The sequence below is a fragment of the Pecten maximus genome, chromosome 4, assembly GCF_902652985.1.
Source record: "Pecten maximus chromosome 4, xPecMax1.1, whole genome shotgun sequence".
NCBI classification, from domain to species: domain Eukaryota; kingdom Metazoa; phylum Mollusca; class Bivalvia; order Pectinida; family Pectinidae; genus Pecten; species Pecten maximus.
The window spans coordinates 23,690,944-23,710,308 of record NC_047018.1 but is presented as its reverse complement, the minus strand read 5'-3'; the positions used below and the strand labels follow the sequence as shown (position 1 = coordinate 23,710,308).

The 19,365-nt window shown below is 35.3% G+C and overlaps 1 protein-coding gene across 3 annotated transcripts in view; it reads right to left on the bottom strand.

Moving 5' to 3' along the window:
- Positions 1-3,722: 3,722 nt before the first annotated feature.
- LOC117325558 (transcription factor AP-2-epsilon-like) overlaps positions 3,723-19,365 on the bottom strand; it is a 39,730-nt gene continuing 24,087 nt past the window's right edge. For 2 of the 3 annotated variants that reach the window (XM_033881866.1, XM_033881867.1), the window contains 6 exons: positions 15,254-15,733; positions 10,763-10,826; positions 7,398-7,599; positions 6,240-6,358; positions 5,285-5,426; positions 3,723-5,097 (listed from right to left, as the gene is read on the bottom strand). In XM_033881866.1, coding sequence (XP_033737757.1) covers positions 4,797-5,097; positions 5,285-5,426; positions 6,240-6,358; positions 7,398-7,599; positions 10,763-10,826; positions 15,254-15,733 — 1,308 coding nt within the window. In that variant the 3' untranslated portion in view covers positions 3,723-4,796. Of the gene's footprint in view, positions 5,098-5,284; positions 5,427-6,239; positions 6,359-7,397; positions 7,600-10,762; positions 10,827-15,253; positions 15,734-16,122; positions 16,557-19,365 lie in introns of those variants that run through there. The other variant, XM_033881865.1, reaches the window with a different exon arrangement.

Below are 19,365 nucleotides of genomic sequence, written 5' to 3'. Positions count from 1 at the left end.
TAATAGTGTTATAAACAAAACAGTAGCAAACTCTGGCCAACACACTAGTACATATATATATTTAATGCACAGTATTCGACGTACACATTCGTAATCTGTAAATAATACACTGTACAGTTCATATCGAAAGCGCTTTTTAACAAATATTCTCCGTGTCGTTGTCAAAATATTTTGCATTCCAAACAAAAATTATGCAATTCGTGTTTTATGTTCACCTTGCCATCGAAGACGATCGATTACATGCTTTGCTTCAAAATTACATTATATGTCAATCCAACTTCCTGTGATGACATGTTATGCGGCATGATAGGTCACGGAACCGGAAGTCAGCAACGGATAAAAAATCTAAAATAGAAAATCTGTCTTCCCAGCTCAAAGCCAAAGAAATCGTTGCAACCAGGTGTCTTCAATGTTTAGTTTAAACAATATTTTATTAACATTCAAGTACACACATCACAATACAAATCATATATACATATAGGATTGGAAAACAAGCTAAAAGCTTATACTAATTCCTCTTCAATATTGATGGCACAATTGATGTTAGCCATATATGATTTCATTTCTGTTATTCCATAGATTTAATACTATGTGTTGGTTATTGTCAACCTCAGTAAAACTTCAGTTTACACCTATTGACCACATATTCACCTTTTTTCATATGAATCAATCAACTTCCGGTTATATCTCGCTGATTATACCCATCACTAAAATAGTTATCTGATTGGAATGTTCATATTTCCCAAACAACGTTGCGAAAAGTCTCGTTTCAGTTAACTTCATTTCTTAACCTATGGTTATATTCCATATATACGTGTAGGATATTGCACTATCCAGTCAAAATTACCCATGTACAACGGTACATAATATCACTTACCCGGAAGCCCTCGGGCTTTAATGTATCGAGCTAACTGAGAATTACCCGAGCAATATAGCTTGCTAAATCATTGTGATTCGGGAGCAATTTAGCAGTGATTATACGCTCGTTGAATATCCTCTCTAGCGTTGAAGGCACAAAACGTGTAATCCGAAAAATCGTTTTTGATCATGTGACAGAGATTCATTTCAAGGGAAGAACCGATTACCTAAAGAATTTAAATTGTGAAGATTGAATTGCAGAATCGATTCTGCTTTAGACTTTTTACTTTTTTTGTTATAGTTTCTATATTTATTATTAACTATGTGGGAGAAGATAATAGTTTTTTAATATTATATATATTTAGTATTAATAGCTACAACAGGAATACTTGGTGCTATTTGGTTAACGATTTTGTGGTTATTGTCACGCACTTTTTTCAGAAAATGATATTTTATATTATCTGTGACATCAACATGGATGACTTCCTAACGAAATGGCGTACACGACATTTTATTTACCAGTGGTATGATCACCTATTGCAAGCGTATTATTCCATTCTTTCAACCTTCTGCTACCAGAACGCCAGAGCGAGTCGAGAAAGAGCCTGCCATCTGCTAGTTCATAAGGTCATTTATATTCATTAATATTGTCTTTTGTTTATAAAATCCATAGGAAACTTTGCCCTGAGCACGAGATTATGTAACCCGTATACACCACATAGAATTTTGTATATTTTGAAATGGTTTCTCAATGTTATCTTATAAATATTAAACATTTCAGATATCTTCGTACATTATGAATAATGTATTACTGAAGATATTCCAAACAATTCCTGTAAAATCACTTTTGATCACCATTCTATCTTCTGATAATTATCATTTCTGTCAATTCTTACACATGTAATAAACATAACATTATGCATGTAAATACTCATTTAAAAAGTTAAGGTGGAATTTTTAAATAAATAGAAATTATATGAATATTTATAATAAGCATTGTTCTTTTAACCATTTATTTTTCATAAACACAGTCTCTGTAAAGATCATCAATCAGCAACATTTCAGTAATTTTCTAGATAAATAAACATTAGTCTTGTAAACATTTCTGTTGTTCATAATCCTTTTAACATCCCTTTTTGTCAGTTTTGGTGTAAACATCTTTTATTACTATACATGTAATTGTTCTAACAATTCCGATTATAATGTAACTATAGACACTTCTCTTTAATTAAGCTTTAATTAAGGTTTAAACATTTCTAATAAGCACTTTTCATCTTCTATAAACACATTTGGTATATATCGTAATTAAGTTTATATTTCTGTAAACAATTATCAATAGCTTTCCCATAAACACTTCCATAAACATGGTTTATCATTTAAATTTGCCTCCACAACAAAGGACGCTTAACCCTATTTATACAATAAGATATATTTTGAGTTAAATGTATGAGAAGAGGACTATTGATTATTTTGTGCATCTTCTTCTAGCTAGATGGTAACTTATGTGCGTTAAAATCGACAATACGTGTACAAACGGTGTCAGTTTAAGTTAGTGTAGGTCGCTTTTGTATGCGTTAGTCTTTAAATTAAGGCCATTTATAACTATGATAACGATGAATCATTTTTCAGAAAATCAATTGCTGTTTCATATCCTGTGGTTATGCTGTTCTTTTCGTTATTTGTGAAACATGTATCTTTTTTTTGTTATGCTGTTCTTTTCGTTATTTGTGAAACATGTATCTTTTTTTGTTATGCTGTTCTTTTCGTTATTTGTGAAACATGTATCTTTTTTTGTTATGCTGTTCTTTTCGTTATTTGTGAAACATGTATCTTTTTTTGTTATGCTGTTCTTTTCGTTATTTGTGAAACATGTATCTTTTTTTGTTATGCTGTTCTTTTCGTTATTTGTGAAACATGTATCTTTTTTTCATTTTTATTGCTAAAGAAAACCGAGTTTAATACACCTTTATAATCGTTACTCAAACCTACAAAGGGGAGTATGAGAAATTAGTTCAGCAAGTTCCCGTGACAATTTTAAACTACAATATACAGAGGATACGGAATGGTGTCCCGTTTAATATAACATAATTATATTTCATGAGTATGACAGCATATCAATATTTTCAAGAGTGAAAAATATCGAAATATTCTGTCATACGAGCGAAATATATGTTAGTTTGTATACTAGACAGGACACCATTCAATTTTCTTTTTATTGCATTTTATATGCTTGAAAACAAAATTAAACACACCGAAAAATTAATAGTGTCACTTATCGCTTCGATTGAAAAACTCGGCAAGTTCCAATGAGGTGAATACAATGTTCGCTCCGATTGGTCAAAAACGAAAAACTTATATTTTCACTGCAAAATCTTACATTTTCACTGCCCATCACTGCAGTGAAAATAAAAAAAAGTTATTAGCTTGATAAATTTCTATATTTCACTGGCAAAAATGCAATAGATATATTTTAGCGGTTTCGATTGAATATCCCGTTGGATATACACATAGACTGAACTACCTGGTATTTTGTTAATGTTAACTGATTATTGGGGGAAACCACTGAATAACAAAAAACAATATCACCAGTCTGTGGATATCCATGTACAATATGCCCTCAGCTCCCCAACAGGTCCTCAGTTCCCCAACATGTCCTCAGTTCCCCAATATGTCCTCAGTTCCCCAACATGTCCTCGGTTCCCCAATATGTCCTCAGTTCCCCAATATGTCCTCGGTTCCCCAATATGTCCTCAGTTCCCCAACATGTCCTCAGTTCCCCAATATGTCCTCAGTTCCCCAACATGTCCTCATTTCCTCCCAAAGTCCTTTTCTCTCAGCACAACAAATAAGTACAAACAAAGAAATGAAATTTCTAAACTTTATTAGGATTCGCATATCATCCATTTCATTGGGTAACGAAATGGACTTGAATATATTTGATTCTGTCCACCTCTCTTACATAAAACATTTGGTAAGAGGATTCGTAAAAGATATCGTCAGACATATTCTATACATGTTAGAGGAATGTCCCCAAAAATCCTTCAAGACATACACATCTCAAAATAAAACATAGGTGACTCTAGATTCTCACATATATACTTAAATTAAAATGTACACTCTCGCCTTGCAGCTTGCTGAAAATTAAAATAAATGCGACACAAACATGAACTTGGACTAGAGATTTAAATTATAATCACATAATAATAATTTTCAAAATATTTCAATATACAACAAAATTGTGATACAATGACTGTAATATGTCGACCCGTTTAAGGTGAGAGAAATCCGGAATGCTGAAGTAAAGTTCTAAACACAAATCCACTTTGAGCGACCCATGTCCAGTATAAAACGACACCCATTCTCCGTATAACTTCAGTTGGTGAACTCGGGTATCCTTGTACTGGTACTATCGTCCACACTAGCCACTGTACCAATAAAATCATCGTTTTATTTCTAAAACGGTATGGGTAGAAAAGTCGACCAAGCAAAATAATGTTCAAGGATAACTGACTTGGATAAAGAGACATAATTCATAACACAAAGGGCAGGACAAACGCAACATAATAGGCACTTACAACTCTCAGTGCTCCCAAGTCACGTGCAACGGAAACGTCCAAGGCCCCAACGCATGATGGGTAATACCAGAAATACAATCGCTATAATTCGGTCGTTTTGTGGTATTTCAGTCCTGCTGAGTCTCTTATATATTCATAGTTTACGTCAGATTCCATTCTTTGTCCGTTGTGGAAAGACACCTGGATTTCCTATATGTATATTATCCCATTGTGAAATAATTTAATGATGTCACTTTTATAAAACACGGCACCGTTTGCGTTTCAAGCATGATGAATTAATGCTATGTTCAAGCACTTCTTTGACATTGAACCGGAAGTTCAGTTATGTTTTTTCTCCAATTATGTCCATGGAAAATATGATAGCTACTCTCTTCTGTTTTCATCCTTTTCCTGTTTTGTCTTTCCATTGTCCAATTGTCCACTTGGTACCTGAGCATTTTGAGATGTGGAATAATTTTTGTCTAAAATTTTCAGCATCTCATTCAGATAATTTTGAACTGCAGTGAGTGAGGCAACGACAGCTGGTGACCCGAATCCGTGAGTGATGAGGCTGAAGTGAGTGAGATGACGCTGTATCCCTGGTTCCAGGATCATCTGTGGCCTGGTGTTTCCTAATGGAGATCTGTCTTGGTTTAGTAGATCCATGAATTCCTTGAGAATTTGTCTGAAAAAATATGAAAATATTGTTAAAATTTTATTCTTGGAAAAATCATCTTTTGGTAACTATTCAATAATTATTTATCTGTGGTACAAAATAACAATTTAAACTCTTTTGTAAAAGAAATTTCCATCAATGATGTCATTCATATGTTTATGGTTTATAGTAAAAGGGATGTTAAAAAAAAACTTACTTTGTGGCTAAAATCATGTTTTTCCTGGTCATTTGGTCTGCGGGATCTGTGTATGTACGGCAGTTATACTCTGCGCATTGTCTTGATGGAAACTCCGTCTCGCACAAATAACCATAGTCACGAGCTAACCTCACGGATTCACCTGTAAAATACATTGAAATTCATTACATAAAATTATACTAAATTAGAGCAATTATATGCACAGAATGCATTGAAATATTCTATATAAATGTAGATTAATCTTTGTGTTTGTCAGGGTTTTTTCAAGTTTATAATAGTTGAATCAGGCGGTGAGTTGTAAGTTTGTGGTACAACGAAGCTCACAGAATATGTATCACTTGATGCGTGCTAGATTTAAGACTCATTAAGTTAGCGTGTATTTCCAGAACCCTTGGTCACGCATGGAGGATTTCACTATCCCCATTTATCATCCGTGTCGTCGCCAAGAAAGCAAAATATTTTAGGCCAGTCAACCGTTGATCAATGATGAGAATACATAACAACCGCTTCATTTCATAAGGTGTGAATCACGTTCAATATATTTGACTATTCTGGGTTTATTTTTCGTGAATGAGAAATTCGCCGATCAAATCGTCTGAAGTTGTGATGTAAAAGCAGGTGTTAGCAATCAAACGGACTGACACCAATGAACGAAAACTCTCGTATCACACAAGCCAGTTTTGTGGTGAATACTACACAGTGAATATGTCCTAGGTAAGAGGTACATGTACAAACCGCCACTCTGTCAACCGTGGCTGTACTTCCTTACCTTGCTGTTCAGTTAAAACCTGTAACTCGCTGGTGTGAGACGTTATAAATCTTATCAGATTTTTGAAACGGCAGAAAATTGAAAAAGTTACAAGTTTAGATACCAGGGAAAATATTTAACCGTGATATATGTAGTGAAATACCTCTGTACAAACATTCTTGGAATATATATTTCAATTATATTTACCTTCGACAAGTGACGTCAGCAGCGTGACATTGGCTGCCTTCCTCCGTCCAGCGGGCAAACTAAGACCAATCTTGTCCAATTTGTCGCGAAGTGACCGTCCGCCATTTTTAGACTTGGCTCTGAAAAAAAAGTGTTTTTGTTTTAATACTAGAACATGATATACCGAGGCAATGAATACTGGACATTTCACGGTTATAGCCGAATTGGCACGGATTAGTTAAAAATTAAATACTTTGATGAGGCAAGCAACAACCGAAAAGCCGTACTTGAAATTATCCTTAATATACATTAACACACAGTAATACTCAAGCCAAATTCACACTGGTAACATTTCATAACCAAACTCATTGATTCCTGAACATTAAAACGAATTAACAATTCATATTACGAAATGTTGGCAGATTAAACCCGCTGTTGTTTTCGCCAAGGAAAGATAATCCATGTATTGTTAAAAGTGTTGATGTTGGATTATCTGCTCTTGACGGTAACGCCTGGTACGGGTATTATCACACTGTAGAGCTCTCACGCCAGAGATATTTACCTTGGCACCTAATACCCTTAATCCTCTGTGCTACCCGTCCTACATACTGCCAAATACATACATAAGTGTATAACTATACCACTACTGTTGATTCCTAGGTAGGATTTATATTACCAGCTTGTTCTTTGGGTTCACACCAATCTAGTTACAAAAATCACCTTTAACTGAAAGTGTCTGAACAGATCCGTCGTGTCAGCTGTTATAGATTAAAGACGGGCCGGATGTTTCTTAAACTAGCTGGGGTTATGTACCGCTAAAGACAGACTGTGCTTCTGAAGAATAGTTTGAAAACTGCACCCCGGTGGGCAGGTCATTGTCACTTAGCTCTTCCGCCGATCCTCACAATGTACAGCCAAACACTAATGATGAGGTTCGCAGTTTCAAGCGTCACGTGACCTTATTTTAATGAAGTCAAATTGTACAGTGGTTCTAAAGATATATCAGATGGCAGAACGATTGTATCCCAGGGGGGTCCTCTATCAGGTGTACAGGAAACGCCCACCCAAACAAGACAATATCGCAGTCTTGGATATGTTAAATACTGGTTGGGCAAACTTGAAAATCTCATAACTACCCCGAAAATATACTGTACGTGTAACAAGAATAAATATACATACCTGCGTAGAACACCCCCTAACAGTGATGCATTGAGACATTCAGGAGGAGACAACCGCCTTTGTACTTCCGCTACTGTGACCTTGTACTTTGATGTGGAACTAAGCAGAGAAAGACGACCCGGGACAGAACAGAACACGTCGCTTGGCGATGAAACACCGGAGATCACAAGATCTTTGTTGTTTTCATTCTTTTGTCGGATACCTATAAATAAACAAACAAATTCGGTTAATAATTAAACAATCCAAAGTTGTATCAGGTTGTGTTGATACTTTTGTGCATCATAGATAATATGACAACGCCACGATTTTCTTTGCCATATTAAAATCTGCGCAGAGCAATAAGAGGTTAAGCTAGATTTGACTGGTAAAAGTGAGAATTGCTTCACAGACGATTATCAATTCTCGTATTCCACTCGGGTGTGCAAGGCGCTTGAAATTGGAACATTATTGTTTCCATGGCGGTCTGAGAGCTTAGAAATCTGGCAGGCTGAGGAAGGGGAATAGGCCTTTTACTTCAATTTCATAAATTGTGAGAGAAGGCCGCAGACACATAATCTGTGAGTAATTTCTTCTCATTAGCTACGATCTTAGAAATATTCACCCGAACAGAATTAATTCAATTTTCCTTTCGGTTCCCTCCTCAGCTTGGTAATGATACAGATTAGCTAATTATGAGGCACGCATCCCTAGTCACCAGCAAGACTTGTTAAACCAAAATACCTGAAAATGATCTCTTATGTTCGAGATATTCAAACTGGAAACGATATTCGTGAAAAAGAAACCAAAATCTTTAATAGACATTAAAATAAAGAATGTAAGACCCTATGTGTAATTTACTTTGTGATCAATACTTGAAGAATGGGGAAATACGACGTATATTGACTGGCATGCTGTGTGAGATTCAGCATCAATTCCTAATCGAGAGGATGGAGCAGGGAAACTGATTGTGTCCCCGGTGCCTGTGCCTTATGAAATTAACTGCTATCCTATTGCAATGAAGATTGGGCAAACAAAGACATCCTCAGAAATTTCATTAAGTAAAACCACCAATGTTTACTTCCACCTAAGTTAGGCCTGTAATTGGCCGACGATTAGAATATTACAACTTAGAATCCTTTCCTCAAATATTGCAATCGATCGTTTCTGCAATATTCCTGAAGATGCCAAACATATCTAGGGGAATTTAATTGTCGCCATAACCGGAAGTGCCTTTTTAAAGACGCCATATTTGTTTTGTATCTTTAACGCCCTACATGACTCTAGTTATAATAGAAATTGAATCGCGTTTACAAAAAAACATATTGTGAATTAATCTAAGAACTAACACGGGTGGTTTGAGTTTAAATACAGCTCTATGTGCAAACACTTGATAATCTCAGATTCTTTGAAGCTATCAAAACACCTGGGGAGCAGAAATACCATGTTTAAACAGCACAGTTACAAATCTTCCTTTTAGAAACAGTTCAAAAGGAGTGTATTTAGATTCAATAGAATCAGTTTGTATCCCTAATAGTGTTCTGTTGGGTGCATTGTCAGCCATTTACCTGTACCTCCGGACACTTTGGGTGTACGCTATATCAACACACTTTGTATCCCAACTATATGATTGAGTTTATTGGGGATTTCTTATCCTTGGTCTATATTACTTTGTACGTAAATAATGTATAATTAATTCTCACAAGATTTGGACTCTGGGGCGAGAAAAACGTGAAGTGAGTGTGATCCTGAAAATTAATGTGTCAAGTTACAGAAGCTGTCAAAATCTTCCATAGGAAATGAAGAAAACGAACAACTTCTGATTAATACGGAAATTGTGTTGTAGTTTTGAAGGGTGGAAGGCAGTAACGAAGGAAGCGTGAAAGGTGACCCAACTTGCTAATTGTCAAAATATAATTTATGCCAATACGTTAATAGTACGGGTGGTAAGAAGGTAACCTATCAGCTCACGGGGCACGATAACACCAAACATTTGACGGACTAGAATTACGAGGACAACTGCGGTTTAAACCTGGTTTGATGTTGCCGCTTCAATGTAGAAAAATGCCCACTTGTATTTAGCATTGATAATGAACAACCTGGAGAGGTTTGCCACCCAAACGACCGTCAAATACTGTCGAATAAAATCAACAGTTAAGAGAGTTATTGTGGGGAGAATGTTAAATTTCTCTTTATAGTCCACACCGAGGAACAGGAATTCACCTGTGTTGCGACAGACTTCCTGGAGGGCCTGTTGGTGTAGCTAGACTCGTATTTACGTTGTAATAACCCACAGTGTCAACACAAGTAATATCTAGTCTGACCAAAATTGTAACGTTACACCGACCAGCCCGGGGGTAAACGGCATTTTACTTCCGTAAATACGAGCTTTCCTAGGACACAGAGCAGAGTGGGGTTGATTCGATCGCTAACGGTACAGTACTAATGTTAAAATAAATTGCCAATACAAATTAACATTTTTCTTTGTTACAAGATATTTAACTCAAATTGAAGCACTCTCGTTTTATAGGGGTCGACATATGTTTCTGAAGATGCAAACAGCAAATGCAAAGAATTGCTTATGCAATCAGAGCAGGGATTAATGTCTACGACTCTCGATAAAAGCTTTCTCTCCACTAACCTATAACGACTAATGAGTTGGGAAAGGCTTCCAATGTTTATCAGAGATCTTTCACAATTTCTCATATCACAAAAGCGCTATTCAGTATCGGAAGATTGGTAAAAAAAATATGAAAAAAGTCTGCATTATAAAGCATTCCAAATGTGTCATGGTAAAGGCGGCCTTTTAGTTACAAAACAACTATGATCTTTCAATTACCGCGTTAACTGACGCCAACAAACCTTTATGGTTATATTATAATATCAAACCCACCTATGTGTAACGGAGAGCAAGGGCCATGAAACTATCGCTAAAATGTCTCAATCACAAGAACAACGCACAACGGCACCTGCTGGTTTCACGTAGGAGGCACTAATTCAGATTCAATATGCTACCGTATCTAAACAATTCTAAAACGTATTTCATCATTTTTTTATCGAAGGGAACATCAAAAATATTTAAGAGGTTCAATTATTGCCTTTTTACCTTGAGAAATGTTTTAAAGGTAAGGTATTTCAAATAACATGAATCGATTTTTTGCGATTTTATTTTAGTGTTTTTTTTCTCGCTAGTAAAATATTCTCAAATAAAATGTATGTGTAGGCAAGAAATATTTCTCATTTAATGAATAAAAGTACGCGTATAAGTTATTAGCGAAAACTCAGAAAGTGTTTCACGTTTGACATTTTATTGGAAAGTGACGTAATATAAGCGGAAAGAAGTGACGGAAGAGCTGAAAATAATAGCTGAAATCGAATAGCGGACTTACCTTTACGGATCACACTGTGGTTATGCTCCCCTGAGATGAAGCTAGTCGTGTCTTCCAAGCCAGCCTGCAAAATAAAACCAAAATCAATTCTGGTGCATTTTCATCCCCATCTTACCGCACATCATACATTATCTAATTGATTCGGCTTAAAATGAAATTTTCGTGCGGAAATGTCAAAAAGTAAATCTTTTAGAGAAAGTTGCTATGGCAACTCGGTTGACTAGGAGTTTTTCGATGATTGAGGATTCGCATTCATCTGTCGCGTACGTCACGAACTGACGACATGCCATCAATCACAACAGGTATACAGGATCTCCGGGCACCTGCTGTAGCTAACTACAACAGCCTGCAAGTGCTGGACATTTGAGTTGTTACACCAATAACATATATTTTATACCAGTAGACTACAGATTTTACTTTATTGTTTGTGAATATAATTGTGACCTGTAAATAAAATATATAAACCTCTAGTACATATCTGTTTCAAAGTCAGGTTCATTCAAAAACAGCTGCTCCATTTGGCTTAAGACAATACAACAGGTTTAAACCTAGAATTGTATACAAAAAAATGAGGCCGGTATGAAACTACCTTTGTCTACGGGATTGATGAGCCCTGAAAATCTTTGTGAGTTTGTGTGTACATGTGAATTTACATCTATTCTTTATCGCCCCTCTATCATGGACATGACCTGTGATTTGAAGCGGAAATAAGCGATCTGGAGTTCCTCTCTTCACCTCTAAAGGTAGAACTAGCTATAACCCACTATTAAATAGTCATGACATTTAATGTCTGTACTTAAAACTCAGCCATGGAAATCACAGATCTACAAGGTTTACTCTGGAACAGAGCTCAACTCCCAGTTTAAACTAAACATTGCAATTTATTAAAAATATTTTAACTTTACATTATTGTTTCCCTTAGTTCATTGTAAAATAAATACACCTTTATCCATGCAACAACAAATTGAGTATTAAGAGTAATCTATATTAAGCAAAGTGTATCTTTTAAAAATCTGTTATCAGTAGATAATCATCAGTATTATTATTTCAGTTTTTTATCTGCAAGATTGTATACAGATGTCAAGAAACAGTTTTATACAATAACGGTTTTACCTGCTATGACATTCCCCTGAGGCTGTTTAATAGTCAGTGGTACAATAAAGATTGCAATAAAGAATATAGAAAAATGAAATGCTCCATAACACAGAAGTTATTTAAGGTCTCCCTATACAGTAAACACTTAATGTATCTTTTAAATTCATCTGAATAATTTCAAGTATTTTTAAATTGAATAACTCCTATTCCCATACCTTAATTTTAAATAAAATTTGATACATTTTAAATATATTTGTATATCATCATTTATGACTTTTCCATAAAAAATAAATTGAAATGTAGAAATGATCACATGATAAATAACCAGTTTTCCTAGTGTATATAATTGGCTAAAAAAAATATTAATGTTTTTAAAAAATGTATTTTCCAAGATGGTGAGCCATGATCTTGTGAGGATAGTTGCCAGACAATTATCAGGACTAGTAAATAGCTATACAGACATTTGCCTTGTTTTGATTCTATCCTCTTATTTTCACACAAAGCCCTTTTTTTAATTACCTTAAAACATGTGGGAATGAAATTGATCCACAACCTACCAGCAATAGAATTGAAAATTTTCAGAAATTGTATCAGTCTGTAAAATAAAATACACTTGCATGGGCTACATACTGAAATCTGAGAAAAATCGGTGTCAATTTCAACACTCATAGGACAGCTTCAACTAAATAGTGATATCACACATCCTATTGATTTGTTGTACAATGGTATACAGGGTAACAAAATCCAATACAGGAATATTGTTTATTGAAAGAAAACGTGTTGGTTTAAAATTGTAAAAGTGAACCTTCTTTATATTAAAAACTAGTGTAAATTATATTTCTCACAAGACACAGTTTTAGTTTTCTTTTTTTTACGGATATTATAATTATAAAATAAATCAGAACGATTTCATTGTCACTGATTCAAATGGGTGACTCTGGATTTTTGAAAACTGATCTTGGTCAAAAATGTGTGAAATTACCATCAAGTCATCTGAGAAAGTGTTGACACTTCTGTAACAATGCAATTTGGGGTTTTTTGTTGGACAGATCCACAATTTTTGAAAGAAACCTGTTTTGTTGAGAGGGTTGATAATGTAAACACTTGATTGAGGTAGATCTGAAATGGTTATCTGATGACTAGGTATGTACTTGGAACCGGAATGACCACTTACGTCATTAGTGTCCACCTTACATTGTCCAGCTTGATAAATGACCCCTACATTTCGACCGGTTATGGGTGAACTGGGCGCGGAGATGACAAAACCTGCCCCTCCCCTCCCGTGGAATTGTTTTGTTGACCTATCATGCATTATATGTGAATGGAGGTATTCACGTCGGCTTGTTTACATAGAGATTTAATTAAAAACCAACATTGATACAGCGGATGAGGTTGATACCGGAGCTCTGCCATTATACTGGATAACTCAAGTGGAAGACTCAGATTTTAGGATAAATACCAAGTAATAGGGAATGGACTTTCTCCATACCTGTCTTATATAACCCAAGTTTCCAAATGGGTACAGTCTAAACCACCGAATCTTGTCTAAATAAAGATTAGTATTTGAATAAACACCGGAAAGATATTTTACTTAATTAAACCAGTACTAATGGAACTTAATCTCATATTCAAAAATATAAAAACAAAATATTTTGATAAGTTATTATTATTACCACTAAAATTGTTCGCTACGTTTTAAAAATTGAATATAGTACCACAACGAGTTTTTTTTTATATGGAAACTTGATGAAGCCATTTTGATATTAATTTAAAATCAGATATAAAAAGTAAACAGACCATATCACTATGCTTTTAGTCCTGCATGGATGATTTATATTTCTGGGGTTCATTGTCGAAATGTCATATGTCCTTAAGTACCACAATGGGGTTTAATTTGTGCGATATGCTTTGGCCAGGTAAAACGACCCTTTGTAGTTCTTTTACAATGTATTAATGTTTGTTTCATAAAAAAATGACATATAAAATGAACATCTTCATCTTGCTTTTAATGTATTCTGTTTTCTCTGTCAGGGAAATTTATAGAATGTTACTCAGGTAAAGACTTGAATAAAATTACATTAAAAATAATACAAAAGAAACTGTCGGCCCGAATTAAGTCATTCTGGGTCTGAAGACGGAAGTAAGATGCTGGCGATAGACGGAGTGCTTCGGCGCCACCCCAGAGTTCTAGACAGGCACTAAGTTTGAGTCACACTTTCCTGGTCATTTCTGCCGACAATTTGTACTATGGATGATAATGGGGTACGGTTGAGTACAGGTGTAAACTACATCTATTTACGAGTGTGCTAGGCCCCCTACTCCCGTTTATATCAAAGTCAGGACTGAAGCGATGTATTTTAAGTTTACAAGTAATTTTGAAGGAATGTTATATCTATTAAAATAAATATACAATATACATTAAAGAGGTGTATTTTAAAAATTATTATTTATATATTTTTGAAGTATTTCTTTCTGACAGATTATTTATAAACAGTTTCATTCTCATCCACTATAGTCTGTAGTGTATATAAATGTACATAGCCTCAGGTGATTAGATAAACTGCTATATTGGTGTCAATCAAAGTAAACAAATCCCGAAAATATTTAAGTCACTGTCCAAATAATAGATAAAAACAAACAAAAAATGGCAATAAATACTACAATATTTAGTCAGCTATTATCTGAAGTAGTATATTTTCATTGATGTTAATTTAAACAATCTTATTATCAATGCCGTCTTTAAATCTTTTCCCGTTCATTTAATTTCTAAATTAATTTTGGTAGTAATTGTTGGTGAGCTCTGTGAATTATTGCGATAAAATTAACACATCAATGTAGTTAATAAAATGGCCTCTCTTCTTCATGCCGACGACTGTTAGAAATCAGGTTCCAGTGTCATTCAAAATTACCTCAAAATTCGACATTCAATTAAAGAAGAGAGCATTCCTACCACCTCCAAATCTCACTTCATTCATTGCGGAGTTGTAACTCTCCAATTAGCTTAGAAACTTTAACGATATTTCATAATAATTTCTACGAGTCGAAACGAGGTGGAATTTTCTGAGGTAGAATATTGTAACTTGAAACCGACTCTATGCGATTTTAATGATAGACATTGTGGAAATATATGGCTTTAGTAACCGACAATTTGTTGAGAGACGTTTGAAGAGACCTTTGGTGGCCTATGCTAGCTTTAGTATAATACTCGTGTGACGATGCTAATCATTGGAGGTGTTGATATAATCCGATATTACCAAGTGTCTAATGACGAGACAGTTGTGACGACTCAATAGGACACACGGAAATACACCAAATCATCTAGACAATTTAGCTGGTGACAAGTAAAATAATTTATGTAATTTTTGAATCAAAATTAAATAATAAAAAAAAACATACCTGGTGAACGCCGTCGTCTAAAACTTGTAAACCATTTCCTGTGTGTATATTTAATATGGTTGGGTCCTGATCAAAACCCAGATGGTGTCCACCGGGAACAAGAATATCCGGACGTCTCATCCCACCGTAGTCGGTCCTTCGGGGATCGTGAGGGGCCGGGAGCCCATGGTGCATGTTGTGTAGTCCATCTTCCCGAGGGCGGAGTACGTTCCGGGAGTCGGGAGTATGAAGCTGGTGGTAATGCTGTTGTGTGACTGTTCCCTGATGGAAACTTCCCAGATGGGAGTAAGAGTCCGTATTAAAATGAGGGTGATGGAATTCCATACTTTGCTGGGATGGTAGATTGTAGGGAGGGGGGAAGTACGGAGGCTGGAAATCTGATGTAGGTGTGTGGGAAAGTCTCGGGGCCGGGGGAAATGACCCCGCACTTGAAGTGACCAGTTGGCCCAAACCCTGGCTGCTGACCACATCTCGACGGTCCTGAAAATTAAAAAAATATAGTCTATTAGTTATATAAAGCTATTATATGTACAGATTGTTTACCGTCATCATGACAAATACACAGTAAACACGACATCCGGGATGAGTTTGGATGGTGAAGATCGTCAACCATATGGATCATCTTTATCCTTCATAAGTACGGAACTGAGTGTCCTATTTTACATTTAAGAATATACAAAATACATATATTCACTTGCATCAAACATTTAAAAGATATTCTAAAAACATAGTCAATAAAATGGATTAATTGAATATTTTAAAACTAGTATATTAAAAATCAGCATGTGAAAAAATCCGAAATGTCAATAAAACGTATTATTTCCTCGGGGTGGTTCACGGCCTACAGGTAAGCTATTGTATATAATCACCTCTGAGTCTATGATACCGAAAGCCGAAGGCATAGTTGTAACTTGAGGTTTGTAGTACTGAGAATTGTGATCCAAGTCCGTAAGACTGGCTGTTCCGTTCACCACGCCTTTTTGTTGTCCCCCTACCTCCTCAGCAGTAGCCCCAATATGATTGTGTCCCACGGGGCTGACTTGTGCCATACCGGGGTCACACCCTCACAAACGCCACCCCACGGGATAGCAATCCGAATACGATTGTCACAACACTATAGAATTCCTCCATGTAGCATAATTTAGCACCGTGAAATTTTACCAGATGTAAAAATAAGAAGATGATATTTCTAAGAAATTGTACAAGAGAAACTGTTATCCCCTAAATCCTTGTATACGGTTCAACAGCGATCGTCGTGTGTACTTCAGACAAGACACTAACGTTCATCTCGCCCAGAGGCACGATTTCTAAATAAACCGCGAGCTAAATGAGTGCTTATACCGGTGGGACGGCCCATGGTTCATTGCTACTGCATGGAAGGCACGTGTGGGCGGGGCTTACACTGAACGGACGCATTTGATTGGATTATTGTCTTATATGGATGATTGGGTCGGAGTAATATCCGGTTAGGCCCCGCCCATATTACGCTAGCTTGCCGATCAAGTGGAAATTGGTATGTAATAAGCTTTTGTTCGAACAATGGAGATAGCGCTCAGCTACAGACTTTTCTGTCAGTGATATGATTAAGTAGGACAGCGATATATTTTACTCTACAATGATTGAATAATGGTTGTAATTATATTCATTTTTACATGAAAAAAATTAAATATCAAATTAAACATAAAAAAATCCTAGTTTGCATACGAAGTATGCTGATTTTTCTGATTGAATTAACATTAATTTTCGAAGAATTTGTCTTACAGGAAAATATTATAGTATGTATAAGATTACATTGGTACAGGTACTCAATGCCATAATATTACGTTTGTATGTATGTTAACCTGCTTGCCGTGAGTATATCCTGTTTGTAAGAATAACAACTAGTAAATACAGTCAGTCAATAAAAACACGTTTCTTTGTCATCAAAGCGACGGAGCGGTGTGGTAATCGATTTCAACGGAAGGTTTTTAACACTAAGACAACACCTTGCTGCACAAGACCGGTCTTTCTTGTTACGTCATTAAGCCAAATGAAATTGAGTACCTGTGTCTTTTTGTCAATTAGTTAATAGGATTTTAAGTTTATTTCTTAGACGAACAACTGGCGACAACTTGGTTCAGTGTCAAAACAAAAGAATTTTTTTGAGAAAAAAAGTAAGAGGAAAAATGAGGACTGACAATGGAGACATAATCTCATTATTCTATTGGCACACTCTTGATAAAAAATGTCTCGTAATACTCACGAAATCAAATCAACCAGAAATCAAAGGACTGAGCCCCGTGGGATTCCAGAGACAGGTGTAATTTAATACTCATAGTTTATGATATTCTATATCCATTTATATTTCGATATGAGTACACATATAAGTGATAGAAATGTATATATTTTTCTTAAATTTACCTGAAAATCATCGGTTGTTCCTGAGACGTCATACATAACTACAGGGTCTTCCATATTTCAATCTGCTTGTTTTCAAAGTTCTAAATAGCTGAAGGGCTACTAGTAAACTATATTTCAACAGAGATTGGTCTGATAAGTTAGAAGGCTCTGATAAAATTCTTCGGGATTTCTTGGATGTCAAAGGGATAGATGTATCATAAGACAGACTTGGTCATGTGGTAAGATACGAGTTGGTCAGTTACACTGAATGTACTGATAGATATCTAACTGGGTGTATATATAGTCAGCTGCTCGGGGGTGGGGCTGAGTACTCCGACCCTTAGAGTAGCTCTCTTTCTCTCTCCGGGTGTCAGGTCCATCCAAGCGTGTGAGGATGACCGAGAAAGAAAACAGATAATTATCACCCCAATCACCCTCGGGACTCATCTGCCTAATTAAAGTATCTAATTGCTTACCTGGTAGGTGTGTTAAGTGGCTCATTAAAATATTAAAAAAATAAAGTCAGACCAATTTATTGTTTTAATTGAGCAAATAAATACTCTAGTCGTTAAAACTATACTGGTACATCCGCAAATTATGTTTACTAAGTACAACATATTAATTATTAATTGATTAGTTGGTATGCTTAATCTTTTCATTGTGAGTAAAGGCGAGACCTTTTGTCAATCACCGATAATTGCTGGACATTGATCAAAACCAGCAACCGTATGATTGTATAGGAAGATGTGATGAATTATGAATTTGATATAGTGAGTCGGAGGTCTCGATCTCCTCATACCAATCTTGTTATTGATCAGTGACTGGACACGGCATTAACAACAGGTAACGAACATGTCCCGCACTGGAATTGTAAGTAAACAATATTTACACTACTGCATTATGTTTAATTTCAATTTTGTTTGGTGATTATATCTCTTCTTAACAACCAATCGACAGTAAAAGGAGAAATTTATTTTAAGAAATTTAAGATATAAGTACTTACATGTATATCTAACTAATTCTTTATTATTTCCCTGCATATACACACGTTGGATTATATAGAAATAAGTTAATTATTGATATTGACATTGCCTGCTACAAAGGTATGAACTATAAGTATTACCCTGCTATATTATATCTATATATCAATACAAAGACTTACTCTTATTAAATGTGATCCGATATCATATTATAGGACTACTTTAATATCCCGCTATACCGATATGACAGGTACTGACGTAATATCTTTTATCTATAGTGTATCAGTTTAAATATAGCAAAACATATACCTGGTTCATATATTCATCAATTTCACTGCGCATGAGTATATTTTCCCTCGTGTTTCACAGAAAAATAATTAATGCAATCAATTCCAGACAAATATATGCATTATTCATGTAGTCACGTGGGTATTCTATCGTGCGTCGAAATATGAATTCTGGAATTACGTTCATTGGGAGGGTAAATAAGGTTTCCACTGGCCACAACTGTCTATACACAGCTGATATGCAAATGTCAATCTATCGATTAATTCATATAATTCTCAGCAGGTGCGCGTATAATTTGTTCTATCGAGTAAAATCAAAATATATATAAGTTAGATAGCATGTTGCATTAACGTTCAAGCAATATTTACAAAATAGCTCATTTTCAATTTTGATAAGAGAATAAAAACGATTTTTCATTTTTTTTGTGTTTTGATACAATGAGTTGATTAATCCGTATGGCAGTGT